The sequence below is a fragment of the Thermothielavioides terrestris genome, chromosome 6 (assembly GCF_000226115.1).
Source record: "Thermothielavioides terrestris NRRL 8126 chromosome 6, complete sequence".
NCBI classification, from domain to species: Eukaryota; Fungi; Ascomycota; class Sordariomycetes; order Sordariales; family Chaetomiaceae; genus Thermothielavioides; species Thermothielavioides terrestris.
Genome location: NC_016462.1, coordinates 3,541,585 through 3,555,384, shown reverse-complemented (window position 1 = coordinate 3,555,384; position 13,800 = coordinate 3,541,585). Strand labels below are relative to the sequence as shown.

Genomic DNA, 13,800 nt, shown 5'->3' with positions numbered 1-13,800 from the left:
GCTGTCGCTGGCTGGCATCTATCCCGGCAACATACCAGGCGGCTAGCCATGTGCCTGCCGCAAATCAAGACGCTCTGCCGGACTTTACCGACCGGCTCCACGTATCCAACCGACAGTATACTGTGCCAATAACCCAACAACAGCGACCAGCTAGGCAACCCCCTTACTTAGCGTCCGCCTCCGCCTCCGCCATCTCGACGTCCGGATCGATCTCCAGCCCCAGATCCCGGTCCTCCAAAAACCGGCGGCCGAGCAGCTGCTCCGGCAGGTAATCCTGGCGGACCCTCCCGTTGAGGTAGTTGGGCGGGTACTTGTACTCCTTACCGTAGCCGAGGTCGCGCATGAGGCGGGTGGGGGCGTTGCGTAGGTGGACGGGGACGGGCAGGGAGGCGACGCCGGGCTCCTGCAGGGCAGCGAGGGCGTTGTTGAGGCCACGGTAGGCGCGCGTGCTCTTGGGGGCCAGGCACAGGGCGACGGCGCAGTGGGCGAGCGGGATGCGGGCCTCGGGCATGCCGATTTGCTGCGTGGCCGTGTAGGTGGCCGTGGCGAGCGGCAGCAGCGAGCTGTCGGCCAGCCCGACGTCCTCGGACGCGATCACCACCATGCGCCGCGCGATGAACAGCGGGTCCTCGCCCGACTGCAGCATGCGTGCCAGGTAGTAAAGCGCTGCGTCCGCGTCGGAGCCGCGCACCGACTTGTGGAAGGCCGAGATGGTGTCGTAGTGCTGGTCGCCCGCCCGGTCGTAAACGAGCGTCTTCGTGAGCGCCGCTTTGATGGCTTCTTTGGTCAGCGGCGGCTCCGAGGGCGAGGAGGACGGCGGGCGGTTGGTCAGCGAGAGGGCGAGCTCGAGGAGGTTGAGGGCCGTGCGGGCGTCGCCGTCGGCGAAGGCGGAGAGGTACTGGATGAGCTCCTGGTCGATGAGCGGACTGACGGGAACACCTTCGGCTTCGGTTTCTTGTTGCAGGGCGCGCACGAGGATGCGCTGGATGTCTTGTTCTGTGAGAGGTTGCAGGGTAAAGGTCCTGCACCGGCTGAGCAGCGGCGCCTGGACCCGGAAGCTCGGGTTCTCCGTCGTGGCTCCGATAAGCGTAATGGTGCCGGCCTCAACGGGCTTCAGGAACACGTCCTGCTGCGCCTTGCTGAACCGGTGGATCTCGTCGCAGAAGATGATGGTCCTCCGCCCCGTCAGCGCCAGCTCGTTGGCCGCCTCGACGAATAGCTTCTTGCACTCGGCCACCCCCGTGCTGGTTGCGTTCAGCTCGATGAAGCGGCTGCCCACGCGCCGCGCGATGCACCGAGCGATGGTCGTCTTGCCAGTGCCAGACCCGCCCCACAGGATCATGCTCGGCAGCCGGTCCGACTCGATCAGCGAGCGCAGCACCCCGTTCGGCCCGACCAGGTCCTGGCCAAAGACGTCGTCGAGCGTGTCCGGCCGCATGCGCTCGGCGAGCGGAGCCGTCCGCGCGTTCTTGGACCGTTTTGTCAGGGGCATCCCTTCTAATGATCCATTCCCGCCGTCGCGCGGCCGCGGTTCTTCTGCCGGTGGCGCCGCCGGTGCGTCCTGGTTGTCGGCTGCCGCCGCGTTCGCACCCGCACCCGCCTCCGCGCCGGCGGGGGACGAGTTATGTCCTGGCCCCTCATCGTAGGTCCGCTTGACTCCAGCTTTCACCGCTCCGCTCCCGTTGGTCTGTGACGGTGTAGTTGCCCAAGCGGTCGTCAGCGCTTGTCGCTTCGCAGCCGGGGTCTGGAAGAAGGTCGATGCGGAGCGCTTTTTCTGGGTCGAGCTTGGCGGCTGGCTCTGGGGGTTGTTGGTGTGCGTGCCGTTCGGCGGCGAGGACGATGCCGGGTCTTTGGTCTCGTCGAGGAGGAAGGCCTGGCAGCCCGAGTCGATGTGGTCGTTGATTTCGGAGGCCTTGACGCCCCGGTTGCAAATGGGGCACACTACCATCTCAGGGCTCAGCTTGGGGGAAGAATCGCCGGGTTCTGTCGAAAGAGGTGGAAGAAATATGATGCTGGCTGGCCACGGCAAAAGTGGGAGTGAAGCATTGACACGCTGAAAGCAGACGCGAGTTAACGTTAATTGACTGGCAGTTGGAGACGCGACGGGAAGGGGCCCCACTTCCGCAGCTTGGCAACTCGCTGTGCCGTCCCGCGCGCTCGGTGCGGCAGAGCCAGGCCCGACCGGGGATCGTGGAAAGCCTGGCTCGAGGAGCATGAGAACCAACAGCAAACAGGAGGAACAAAAAACCGGCAATCATATGGTATTTTTTATGGATTACCCACTGCGTGCCGTTCTATACGGAATGGATGCAACAATGCGAGCGAGCGCCCGCTGTCTAGTGTATGGAGATGCGCCCCAACAGCAAGATCAATGTCTGTCGCCGCCGCCTCAACAATCCTTTGCCGCCTGCCACCAGCCACCTGCATGTTAAGCAGCCCAATATCAGTATGCTGCATCAAAGCCGAGCACCGGCAGCCGGCATCAATCCCTCACTCTACCTCCCCACAGCCCCATCCCATTCCCATCATACCAGAAACGACTCGCCGCACCCACACTGCTCCTCTGCAACCCCCACATAGTCAGCCATCACATCACGTAACCACCAAGCCAAGGAAAAAGGAAGGGCAGCAGGCCGACTCACTAATATTCGGGTTCCGAAAGACAAACCGCTGGCTGAGCTTGTCCTCGACCCAGTCCATCTCGCTGCCGATGATGCTGAACAGCGCCTTGCTGTCGATCAGCACGCGCACGCCGTCCTGCTCGACCGCCTCGTCGAACGCCCCCGGCCGGTCGACGTACTCGAGGTTGTACGCCAGCCCCGAGCAGCCCCGGTTGCGCACGCCCACCCGGATCAGCTTCGGCTCCGGCTGGTCCAGCAGCGCCCGCAGCCGCTCGACCGCCGCCGGCGTCAGCTTCATGGCGGCCTTGCGCGCGCGCAGCTTGGGGCGCGCCCGCGCGGCGGGCTTGGTTTCGGCTGCTGAGACCGCCTGTGCGTCGTCCCGGGGTTGGGCTGGCTGTTGTTGTGGTGGTGGTGTGGACGCAGACGGGGACGGGATTGGTTGAGTGGTTTGCGAGGGGGATTGGGAAGAAGCTGTGGGAGCAGCGGCAAAGTCGGGCTTCGACTGCTGCGCTTCCTTCTCCGGGATGGACGAGGGCGAGGGCGTGGCGGGGGCGTCTACCGGCGCATCAGGCTGCCTGGGCGACCTCGTCTCGTGTATCCTCGGCAGACTCGGCGACGGCACCGGGTATGCGATGGAGGTGTCGGGCACGGACGCATTGCGCGCTGATGGCGGCGGCTGCGTCGGGAGCGTGTAGGCGTGAAAGGCGGCGACGAGCGATGCGGGCGCGGCCGAGAACTGGCGCTGGCGCAGCAGGTTGCGGCGGCACGCGAAGCAGGCGGAGAGAGACCTCCGCGACAGCAAGCTCGGCGAGTTCATCGTGCGAAGCTGTTGAGTACCCTCCGAGAATTGGTTCGGGAGGAGTTGTGTTGTTCAATGTTGGAATGTCATCCCCAGGGGCCGTTCTTGTTTGGCAGAAGCTGCCAAGTTGATTTCAAAGGCGGGCACGACGGAAAGTCGAATGACATGATGCCAAGCCTCGGGTTCCCCCGGTTTCCGCCGGGCCAATCAGCGCCTCGGCATTAGGAATCGGCTCCCTGGCCAACTGCAGGGGACCCACCGCAAAGCTGAGCAATTCCTCGGCGCTGTCGTCTGATCTCAAATCCATGTCCATTTTGAACCCCTGAAGCAAACAAGAGCAACGGCCGGCATCGAGGGGTCGATTCGGTGCCGCTGCAGCGACAATGAATTTAGGGATAACGCAGCGGATGTACGGATTCCTAAAAATACTCCACGTCAAATTGCTGCCCGCGCAGACTGGTATCAACGATCATGAACCGTGCAATCGCTCTGCCCAAGTGAACACTCAGCCTAACGGCTGAGCTCTTGACCGTGCCAGGGCCCAACGTTGCCCCATCATTCTGCCACCATGGCCCTGACATCCGCGACGGCCGCCCGGGCCATCTTTTTCAACAGCGTCCTCTCGTCCGCCTCGCGGTACTTCTCCCAGCTGTCCAGCCCCTCCTTGGCCTGGATGCTGAGCGTCTCGTAGCCCTGCTTGATCACCTCGGCCACCTGCAGGCTCGTCAGCTGCGAGCCCGTCCTCCGCGCGCCACCGGCCCCGGCCTTCCCATTCCCGCTGCCTTTCGCATCACCACCACCACCACCACCACCACCACCCCGATCGGCAAGCATTTCCTTGTAGTGCATGCTCACGTTCACGAGCGTGTCGATCGAGTTGCTCGGCCGGTCCGCCAGGCCGTACGTCTCGCGGAACTTGACCAGCACGTCGCCCGTCTCGACGACCTTGTAGAACAAGTCGTCGTAGGCGGCCGGCGTGGGCAGGAACGTCTCGCCGGCAGACAGGCCCAGCGCGACCAGGTTGACCACGTGGTCCAGCAGGGTGTCGATGTGCGGCAGGCCGCGCAGGTCGGCCGCGTAGCTGGTGAGGAAGCGGACGAGCGAGAGCAGCGCGCGGAACAGCTCGGCCCAGTGGTAGGGCAGGCGGGTGCGCGAGCGCGACAGGTAGCCGATGACGCGCAGCAGGATGCCGACGCAGAGCGTGTACAGGCCGACGTCGAGCCGCCGTCGCAGGTTGTGCGTCAGCGCGTCCACCATCGCGTCCATGACCGCCGCCGCCAGCACCCGCTCGCCCCGCACGAGCGGCAGGTGCGGCGCCCGCTGCCGGCACAGCCTCACCGCCACCTTGCTCTCCTCGCTGCAGATGCGCTTGCACAGGATCGGGTCTTCGATCAGCAGCCGGAACACCATCAGGTTGAGGTGACTGTAGAGGGTGGCGCGCTGCGAGAGGTGCGCGTGCTGCAGGAGGTACGACGAGAGCGAGATGAAGCTGGCGAAGGGTTGCTCTTCGCCCTTGTCGGGCATCCATGTGACCAGCTCGAGGCTGAAGAGCTTATTTGCGTGAGTGAAATCGTAGGTGGCTAGGAGCACTGCTGCCTCATGTCCTGGACTGCGGAGCAGCGTCAGCCGGTTAACCGTTCAGCAGCCGGGGGCAGTGGGCAGCCTGCTTACAGCGCGGCGAACATCTTCTTTGCTGTTTCGGCGTCATAGGCCGGTTTCGGGGACGGTGCGCCACCGGGAGCAATGGCGCCCAGGCCGATCTTGCTCAGTGCCCCCGACAGTGTCCACCCTTCGGGAAGATCTTCCTGCACGTCGATGAACTGATCCCGTAACCTCTGGCATGTTTGCCCAACGCTCCTGACGATGCCCCGGATGATCCGCTCATTAACAAAGTCATTCAGCCGCATCTGGTAGGGGTTTTGGAATTCGAACTTGTTGTAATTCGCCAAGAGCCCGAGCAGCACGAAGGGTGATGTTATCCGCGGCGCTGGCGCGGTAGACGAAATCTGGGACTGGATGCACTGCGATTTGCGAGCTGTCAGCCCTCTGCGCGGCTAGCACACACGACTCTGTCGGACGAACGTGGCTCACTGACGTTGATTATTGCGGGGAACAAGTCCCTCTGGATGAAGTAGGTCAGGAGACTGGTCTGATATGCCCCAGACGTCAGAGCCAGTGCTACTTCCACCGCCCTCTGCTGCAGATCTGCCGTGTACGTGCAGGACGCCCTGCTCCGCGGTCTTGACTCCTCCTGCCCGACGTGCCCCACGCCGTTCGGGCAACATTCGTGTGCGCTACTCCTCCCGTTCCGGATGAGTGACTCGAGCGCGCCCACGAATTCGGTAAAGACGGTATCGACATGGTCGAGGCCGGCGAGGAGCTCGATGACGTCGGAACTCGGATTCGTGTACTTCTTGGCCAGCACCGCAATCATGAAGGTGCTTAGGGTCTGCAATTGCACCAAGTCAGTAGAGCCACCCAACATCGAGTAGTGCGTCGTGGTATGCTCACATCCAGCGCATGGAGGTCCGCGACGCCATATGGATTCTTGAGAGTCGCCACCGTCCGCGCGAACAGCTGCCTCGTCTGGTGTTGAAGCTGGAGCAGGTCATTGGGCCCTATGTCGTCGAGTAATTGCCGCAGCGATGGCCGGTCGGGCCGCAGGAGGAAGAACTCCTTCCAGAAGCCCTCCGACTTCTCTGCCTCGTCTGAGTCGTCCTGTCCTCCGCGGGGCACGAATTAGCGTTTCGTCCGGCCGGGTCGAGCTCGCTCCGGTTGCCCGTGCATGGGGCTTCGGGGGGGAAATGAAGGTAGAGACACACGAACCTGTCCGGAAGAGAGTCCGACATGTCAGCGTTTCCGTCACAGCAACCAGCAAGCGGCATGGCCATGCAGCTCGGCGCAAGCTGACCCCGGGCCAAGGACCGAGTAACGAGAAGAGCAAAGGGACAGTCAGACCTTAAAGAGCGCTTCGTACAGGCGGACGATCTTGGGCTGAAACACCTCCGGCCGAGGCTGGTGGGTGAGGGGAGACGTCTCCATGGGGGAGGCTCACGAAGGATTGAGACACGGCGCAGGCAGCAGCATGCATCGTGCTTTCAATCAATCGGAGATCGCTGCACAAGGCCAAGTCGGGCGCTGATAACGCTCGTTGACCTGAATGAGCGATAACGTCGGGGTGACCCACAACACAGTGCAGGCGATACGGTGTTGACGAGTGATCGTCCCTTCTCGTCCCTCTTCCCACCACCATCGACGTCAACCACAGGGCTGGAGTGAGGTACCCGGTAGTGGCGAAACCGACAAGTTTTGAGCCGCGGTCTGGGAGTGAGAATAGAGAGTGGCAGCTCTTGCACGGTTACCCACCCAGCAGTGGTTTCTCCTTTGTTGTGCAGCCCCTTGGTGTTGGGCGCCAACTAGCCGAGGCTCGACCGGCATCCAACCCTTGGATCCTTCCATAGCAGTATTTCAGCATCCCCGACATTCTCAAGCATCATTGCGCAAGAAGATGATTCCATTTGCCGTAGTTGCCCCTGTTGAGCACAGACACAATAAATAAGTCTACCATAACGACTCCGCCCTTAGTCCTCTCCACCGGTCCCCCCGCCAGGTATGGAAGATGCCCAGCCTGTCAAAGGCCGCAAAGTGGGATGATGGCTCCTCTCTCTGCTCTCTCTCTGATGCTCGCTCCTAGTAGAACATGTACCCCGAAGAAGCAAAATAGTCTAGCGTCTGGCCCGAATAAAGCCCACTGCCGCACCGATCCTCTCTAAACTCCCTGAAGCACTGCCAGCCACGCTTCCATCGAGAAGCGAGATCCTTCTACCCCCCGTCTTCTCTAGCAACCCCATTACTCTCTACGCTTCACTTTCCCCGCCGCCCCGAGCAGGTAAAGAAGGTAAGGCAAGCGTGCTGGGATCCCAGCATCAAGGAGAGTCTGCAGGTGAGTGAAAGGAAATAAAAGTCGTCACATCGTCCAGGAATGCCCATGCATGCCCCGCCGAGTATGCTTCGAAGAGGGAGGGGGGGAAACAGGGTGAAAAGTAAGAAATGAAAAGGCAAGGCAGGCGCCAGCTCCAACGCTCCCATAATAGCCGGGTGAGCCCGGACAGGCCGAAAAAGAGATCAAAAATGAAAATAAAAAGAAAGGAAACGGGGTAGCGCCAAAGACCAAAACAGTCGACCCGCAAAATCCCGAGACCAGAGCTAAGCGACGCAGCAGCGAAACCTCCAGTCGTCGTCGCAAGACAGCCCAACGCCCACTTGGCTCCTATCAAGAAAAAATGGAAAGAAAAAGAAAAGCCAACAGGCAAGGAAGGGTGTGTTCACACACCCCAGCTGCCCCTGCGCTCCCGCACGCCCCACGCGAGCGGGCTGATGGTGCTCAGATCCGGATGCTGGCGGGCCCACTCGTAGATGTACAGCTTGAGCGCCTTCCAGCGCTGGCAGCGGTCCTCCTCTTTGACTCCGTCCTTGGCCTCACCGTCGAGCATGATATGCCCCGTGGCCTTGACCCTCTTCTTTTTCGTCTTCTTCTTCTTGTTTCGTTCTCCTCCGCCATCCCCCTCCCCGTCGATTCCATCCCTCCCATCCATCCCGTCTTCCACCCCGTCCTCCTCCTCCTCCTCCTCGTCGGAGTCGCCTCCTCCCCCCCACAGCCCCTGCATGATGGCCTCGTCGTCGCGCTCCAGCTCCTCGATGCCGATGCGGCTGATCTTGCTCAGCTCCTCGTCGTACTGCCGCGCCGTGGCCGGGTAGCCGAGCGAGAGGTAGTTGAACACCTGCGTGACGAAGTGGTCGTCGAACTCGGCCGCGATCTGTTCCTCGAGGTCGGCCGCGGCTTTCTCGCGCCGCAGCTTCTCGTCCAGGTGCGCCATGTTCTGCAGCATGTGCAGGCCCTTGGGCTCATTGTTCTTGGTGCGGTGCTCCGGCACGATACCGCCGCCGCCGCCGGGTCCGCCGGGTCCGGGTACGGAGTGGGTCCCGCCGCGGGCGGCGGTGGCGGGTGTGGTGCCGCTGCTGTCGTCCATCGGGCTGGGCTCCTCGCTGAAGGCAATGGGGAGGGAGGTCGCGGCGCCGGCGAATTCGCGGGCGAATGGGTCGTCCTGGGGCGGGCTGGGCGGCGCCAGCGGGGTGGAGATCATAGCCGGGCGCTCGGCGGGGGCTATTTTCTCGGAGTGGTCGGCGGTGTAGCAGTAGCCGCGCCAGAGGCCGTGCTGCTCGGTCGGATCGCGGTTGTGGTCCTCCACCGTCGTGCCCGTGGCCATGTTCCAGAGGTGGTCGGGTTCCAGCTTGGTCTGCTTCGGCGAAGGGCAGAGCCGGAAGACGAGGTCCTGGCCAAGCAAGGGCGGGGAGGAGGACTTGAGGCGGAGGCGATGCTGCTGGCGCGCCCGCTCCAGGGACAAGTCGCGCTCTTGGCCGTAGGAAATGAAGGGGGCGGGCTGCCGGAAGCCTGTTTCCGGCGGGATCTGCGAGGCCGGCGGGCGACCCGGCAGGAACTGCGAGGCCGGCGCATACGGCATGTCGCCGGCCCTGCCGGTCGGGGCGGAGGGGATGTAGGGCATGTGACTCTCCCCGATAGGGCGGCGCGGTGGGGACTCGGGAGGGATATACGGCATGGTCGACTCCCCAATGGCGGGCAGCGGCGATTCGGCGCGGAGGAGGGGCATGTGGCCCTCGCCGATCGGGCCCAGCGAGTCGGAAGACGGCCGGGATGTCCACAGCGGGGAGCTCGCGATCGAGGTTCTCTGGGTTCTGGTCAGACCCATGGCGTCGCTCGGTGGGCTGTCAATGCTCATGCGGTCGAGCTCCAGCGTGTCGATGCGGTCCTTGGACCTCGCCCTGCTGATCCTCCGGGCATGTTCCTGCATCTCTTTGAAGGCCCAGCTGATGTCCTCCTCGGACGAGTTCCGGCGCGAGGGCAGGGGCATCCACGGTCCTCTTGTCAGCGGCCTCCCTCGGGGCCGGTCGTCGTCGTCGGATCCCTCGCGCACATAGAAGTGCTCAGCGCCGCCGGTCCTCTGGCCGCTGTTGGGGAAGGCGCTCATGGCCAGCTCCTGGAGCTTGCTATGTGCATCGCGCGCCACCAGGTCGAAGACGCCGCCGGCGATCTCGTCGTCGCACGACTCCCGCCGGCCATGCCCTTTTTGCGACGACAGTCCCTCGCCATGGCCAAACCGCTTCCGCGCTCTCGGCGCATAGATGTGGTTCGTGTAAGGGGTGATGTCGGTCTTGTCGGTGGGCTTCGTGGCGGGGCCCTCGTCTCCGGCTCGCCGGGACCGGCGCACCGAGGACTCGACCAGCTGGGGAGCGAATCGGCGCTTCTCTCGCGGCGGCGGCGGGGACGGTGAGCGCGGCGAGGGGCTCGGTGTCAGCTCGCCTGCTGGGACGGTCTTGCGGTATCGCTCGAAAGTGGTCTCGATGGGTATAGGAGCAAACCGGGCCCGCGGTCGCTCCTTTGTATTTGCCATTGCGGTTCGGTTCGTCGTGACTTGAGGTTCCTTCATTCCGTTTCACACCGTATTCAGTTGACCGGTTGGTCACTGGCGACAGTCCGAGGTGGAGGAATTGCCGGAGTTCCAGGTTGTTGCCGTCGGGCTGTTTTCGGTCGACTCGCGTCTCTGCTGCTGCAGATCGCGGAACTTCCTCGCGGCTCGTCTTCCGTTTAGAATGCTAAGGGGTGGAGAAGGCAATGGAAGGTGTGTCCGTCTGTTGCCCCCGCGAGAAAAGTGGTTTGTATCTTCACCGAATTTGTCAGGAACCTCAGAGTTGGGGGGTAGAGGGATCAGTCACAAGTGCTGCGGCGGGTACCAACAACCCCAGGGCTTGACCGCTGCGATCCCCTTGGCCCAGTGGGATGGCTGGTGGGGTCATTCGAGCATAGTGTACCTGGCACGTGTAGCTGCACCGTGTGGGTTGGCGTTGGCTGAGACGGTTTCCGACTGCCATGTGACCCACACGCCTCACCTTGTGTTCAGCAAGGCGAGAGCAGACAAAGCAGTGCAAACTTGGGTGGGTACCTGATTTGCCAATGTCCAGCAACCTGGGCACAACCAGAGATGTGCTTTCCCCCCAGTTATGTTGCCCGTTTAACTTGCCCTTCAGTCGCTGCCTTGATTTCTGAAGCACAAAGGGCAGGCACAGGGCGTGAGTCCACCGTGCATGCGATTGCCCACACGGACTGTCTACCCCTCGGATCTTCGTGGCTTCGTGGCGGTCACCTCAAGCCAGGGCAATGACAAACGGCCAGGGTTCTGCTGACATCATCGTACTGTGTAGCGAAGGTATTCCGGACGCAAGGCGTTGCACAGATCCATCACTTGCAAGTCGATGCTTGGTCGGAAGCTTACCTTCCTACCTTAGGTAGGTATGCAGGCTTCTGATAAACCAGTACAACACTCTGAAGAGTACGAGAAGTACGAAGTTCTCCGCGCTGCTGGAAATATTCGACAAGGACTCCGTTTCTTTGACTGATCCAGACCCGTCGCTCTTCCCAAAACGAACAGAGCCGGGCATATTCCCAGAGCACTAGCAGGCCACCATTGCTGGGTCAGCCGAGTCAAGGCATTTTTTCCGATCAAGTGACTCTGCTCAGCAATGCGAGACCGCCTCGTGTTCCTTATGAATCCCGAACAAGCAATCTGAAGCCCCAGCCCGGGTCCTGGATCCGAGTGGGTCCGCAATCACTGGGCGTCCCAGTCAGCTTCCAAATATCATCCGCGCTGCACCTCCAGCTTGACACCCGACGCAGTATCCGATTCCTGAGAGAACTGAAGTGGCTTCTGCCCTCCACTGTACGGTGATCCGCAGCGTTGTCGGCGTCGAAGCCCAACCTCGACCTCTGCAAGAAGAGCTAATGTACACGGAGTAAACCACAATACACTAGTTGCTATGGCGACAAGTTTGCCTTCCGCGACCCAAAAGACGGCTCTGCCCCTTGCCATTCGCTGCCCGATGTTAACGTGAATGCCGTTCGGGAGTCACAACAGACATCGGGTGTTTCACCTCGCCGTCCCCACTCACCGAGTGCAAGTTCAGCTCCGAAGAACGAGACAAGAGTTCTGTCCATGGGCAAATCGGTTGGTAGGCATCTCACAGTCGTTCTTCCCACCACAGGCGGACACTACACTAATCAGCTGTTCTCGGGAGCCCCTGTACTGGCACCCACACGCCACTCGCTTCCCGATGGTTGGGTGACAAGTGTCGCCGCACTCCAACCCGCGCGGCGGGCCCAGGACTGATAACGGGATCCTACCCCACACGCCGTGCTCACTGCTACCCACCTTGAACCTTGATGTAACCCGATGGTACACTGCAGAGAACAACCTACACGTGTACACTACTGTGGTACATTATACAGTCCTGCACAACAGTTCCGGAGTAGGGGATTTGCGGAGCGGCATTGACAGCAAAGCTCGAGGCCAGCTAGCGAAGTATCTGTAAGCAGCATACCTATGTAAGGTATCATCCCCTGGCTTTGTCACCGTTGATTGATTCCCGAGCTTTGGGCGGGCCGAGCTGCAGACCACGAGGCAGAGGCAGCATGACGGACGGAAAGTGAGAGCGCTCTCGCCGCATTGCTTTAGCGCAATGCTTGTTTGCCCCCGCCGTGTGATCGGGAAGCCACGCGCAGCACAACATCCTCTTGTGATGCCCTGTGGCTGGATTGCTCCCTCCGACTTGCTCATTGAAGCGGGCCCGGCCGTGCCAAAGGAATGCACCAATTATTTTGTCGCCAATTCCCAATGGCCAGCCAGCCGTCGGCCCTCTCCGCTGACCGCCTTTTCCAGCCATCGTGTACATACACTTTGCCGCCGGCAATGGTCCCAGTCGTCTTCGAGGCAGGCAGGCCCATTAACTACTGTGATACACTGCCCATGCACTGCTGTCCAGGGAACTTAATTGGATGAAACACTCCGCGCAATCACCTGCAACTCTGCTTCTTCACCTGCACCAAACACGGAAACTGGTCATCTGAACACCTGCTGCATTGCGGAGAGGACATGCGTCCGCGGAACTCTGCGAACTCAATCAATGCGGGCTGGTATTGCACCTTCAGTGCTGCTGTCCATGCACCCCCCAACCACCCAACAAAACATGGATAGTTTCCGTCCAATTTACCCCAGATTTGTCCCTTCCAGGGGGTTTGCGGGGGAGGATCAAGCAGTGACTCAGGGGGAAAATCACTGTTCACGGATTAGAATGCCCAAGAGTCTCCGTTCTTTGGCGGCTGATGTCCGTGAGCTACGCTAATCCAGAGTTACCTCTCACTGACGATCCGTGCAAGGGCAGGAATCGCCCGACCATGGTCTAGTCAAGCCAAGTTGGAAGTGCCCGAGCAGGGTGTCAACCTCTCTGCGCCCTCGACAGGTCCCCAAGCCGGGCACTAGCTGTATATAGGTACAGACCGCCAGCCCCGGCTTTTGTTTGCCCTTGCCCATTGGATCGCTGCGCCATCCAAACCCTCCAAGCTCCGGATGTGTTGTACAGGCGGGAGGGCGAGCTGCGCATCTACACAGGACCTAAGTTACCAGGTAGTTTTGGACTTGAAACATGAGAATAACCCCCTAGGCTGCCAGTCCGCTCATCTAAATTAGGAATTCTTAGCAGCCAACTCCAGGTGACAAGGAATCTCTTTTGGATGATCACAGGAAAACTCGGCCATCGCTGGTTTCGCTCACCTCCTGGCCTGTGTCAAATTTCCGTGTCCTCCAAGGAAAACAAAGGTGTCGATGCATCAATCGAGTCCTCGGCAAGGGCACAGGGTAGATGCGATGCCTCTCTAAATAACCCCCAGATCACGTCTGCCCTCCTTCCAAACACCGTCGCCCTGAGAGAGGCATCGCATCTACCCCGTCCCCTTGCCGAAGCCTCGGCCGTCGCCTTGCTTAACCAGCTCGGTTCGCGAACAGCTTGCCACGATGCCTGTGTCAGGCATCCGGCAGCTGGCCTTGGACAGATAAATCATACCTATAGCGCAATCGACGTTATGGCGGCAGACTTTGCAGCCTGTGAAGCCCATCTTACCAAGAGGCGGAGCTATCTCTACGAATGTACAGGGCCACTCTCGCCCACCGAGCACTTTCGCTTCCATCGCGACTTCTACCGAGTCGAATTGGCTTATGCCCTCCTTCGGTCTGGCGCGCCTGTCGATGATATGAACCGCCGGTTCTTCAGGAGGCATCCCCCTTGGGAGACCGAGCGGCTTGATTGCGTCGACTTGTACATAGGGACAAGGCTTGGTCAATGTTCGTTAGCCTCGGATATCCAGGACTAAGTACCTTCTCTGCTGCAACGACCTAGCCGCAGCTCCCCCGGACGATGAGGGCGCCTTCCCTCCAAGGTTGTTTTCTCTTTCTTTCCTTTCTCTTCTCTCTTGTG

General features: G+C 61.2%; 4 protein-coding genes across 4 annotated transcripts; all 4 read right to left on the bottom strand.

Annotated features, from left to right (window-relative positions):
* Positions 1 to 75: 75 nt before the first annotated feature.
* Positions 76 to 2,049, bottom strand: THITE_2124869 (uncharacterized protein). Its single transcript, XM_003658259.1, has one exon. The coding sequence runs from the start codon at positions 1,946 to 1,948 to the stop codon at positions 164 to 166; it is 1,785 nt and encodes a 594-aa protein (XP_003658307.1). The 5' UTR covers positions 1,949 to 2,049; the 3' UTR covers positions 76 to 163.
* Positions 2,050 to 2,192: 143 nt separating this feature from the next.
* THITE_2124867 (uncharacterized protein) lies at positions 2,193 to 3,633 on the bottom strand. The gene is made up of 2 exons (XM_003658258.1): positions 2,643 to 3,633; positions 2,193 to 2,563 (listed from the first exon to the last, which is right to left on the bottom strand). The coding sequence occupies exons 1-2, from the start codon at positions 3,436 to 3,438 to the stop codon at positions 2,526 to 2,528; spliced, it is 834 nt and encodes a 277-aa protein (XP_003658306.1). The 5' UTR covers positions 3,439 to 3,633; the 3' UTR covers positions 2,193 to 2,525.
* Positions 3,634 to 3,860: 227 nt separating this feature from the next.
* THITE_2124862 (uncharacterized protein) lies at positions 3,861 to 6,218 on the bottom strand. The gene is made up of 4 exons (XM_003658257.1): positions 5,932 to 6,218; positions 5,516 to 5,869; positions 5,092 to 5,441; positions 3,861 to 5,029 (listed from the first exon to the last, which is right to left on the bottom strand). The coding sequence occupies exons 2-4, from the start codon at positions 5,852 to 5,854 to the stop codon at positions 3,976 to 3,978; spliced, it is 1,743 nt and encodes a 580-aa protein (XP_003658305.1). The 5' UTR covers positions 5,855 to 5,869; positions 5,932 to 6,218; the 3' UTR covers positions 3,861 to 3,975.
* Positions 6,219 to 7,627: 1,409 nt separating this feature from the next.
* On the bottom strand, positions 7,628 to 10,054 carry THITE_2124860 (uncharacterized protein). Its single transcript, XM_003658256.1, has one exon. It carries the CDS (start codon positions 9,888 to 9,890, stop codon positions 7,746 to 7,748), a length of 2,145 nt encoding a protein of 714 aa, XP_003658304.1. The 5' UTR covers positions 9,891 to 10,054; the 3' UTR covers positions 7,628 to 7,745.
* Between the last annotated feature and the right edge of the window lie 3,746 nt (positions 10,055 to 13,800).

What these genes read in the sequence shown, in the direction of transcription:
- THITE_2124869 (XM_003658259.1), bottom strand. Translation starts at nt 1,948, where the DNA reads ATGGTAGTGTGCCCCATTTGCAACCGGGGCGTCAAGGCCTCCGAAATC.
- THITE_2124860 (XM_003658256.1), bottom strand. Translation starts at nt 9,890, where the DNA reads ATGGCAAATACAAAGGAGCGACCGCGGGCCCGGTTTGCTCCTATACCC.
- THITE_2124867 (XM_003658258.1), bottom strand. Translation starts at nt 3,438, where the DNA reads ATGAACTCGCCGAGCTTGCTGTCGCGGAGGTCTCTCTCCGCCTGCTTC. An exon ending in CTTTCGGAACCCGAATATTA is followed by an intron (nt 2,564 to 2,642) that starts GTGAGTCGGCCT and finishes TGGGGGTTGCAG; the next exon opens with AGGAGCAGTGTGGGTGCGGC.
- THITE_2124862 (XM_003658257.1), bottom strand. Translation starts at nt 5,854, where the DNA reads ATGATTGCGGTGCTGGCCAAGAAGTACACGAATCCGAGTTCCGACGTC. An exon ending in TGTTCCCCGCAATAATCAAC is followed by an intron (nt 5,442 to 5,515) that starts GTCAGTGAGCCA and finishes CGCAAATCGCAG; the next exon opens with TGCATCCAGTCCCAGATTTC. An exon ending in AAGAAGATGTTCGCCGCGCT is followed by an intron (nt 5,030 to 5,091) that starts GTAAGCAGGCTG and finishes GCTGCTCCGCAG; the next exon opens with TCCAGGACATGAGGCAGCAG.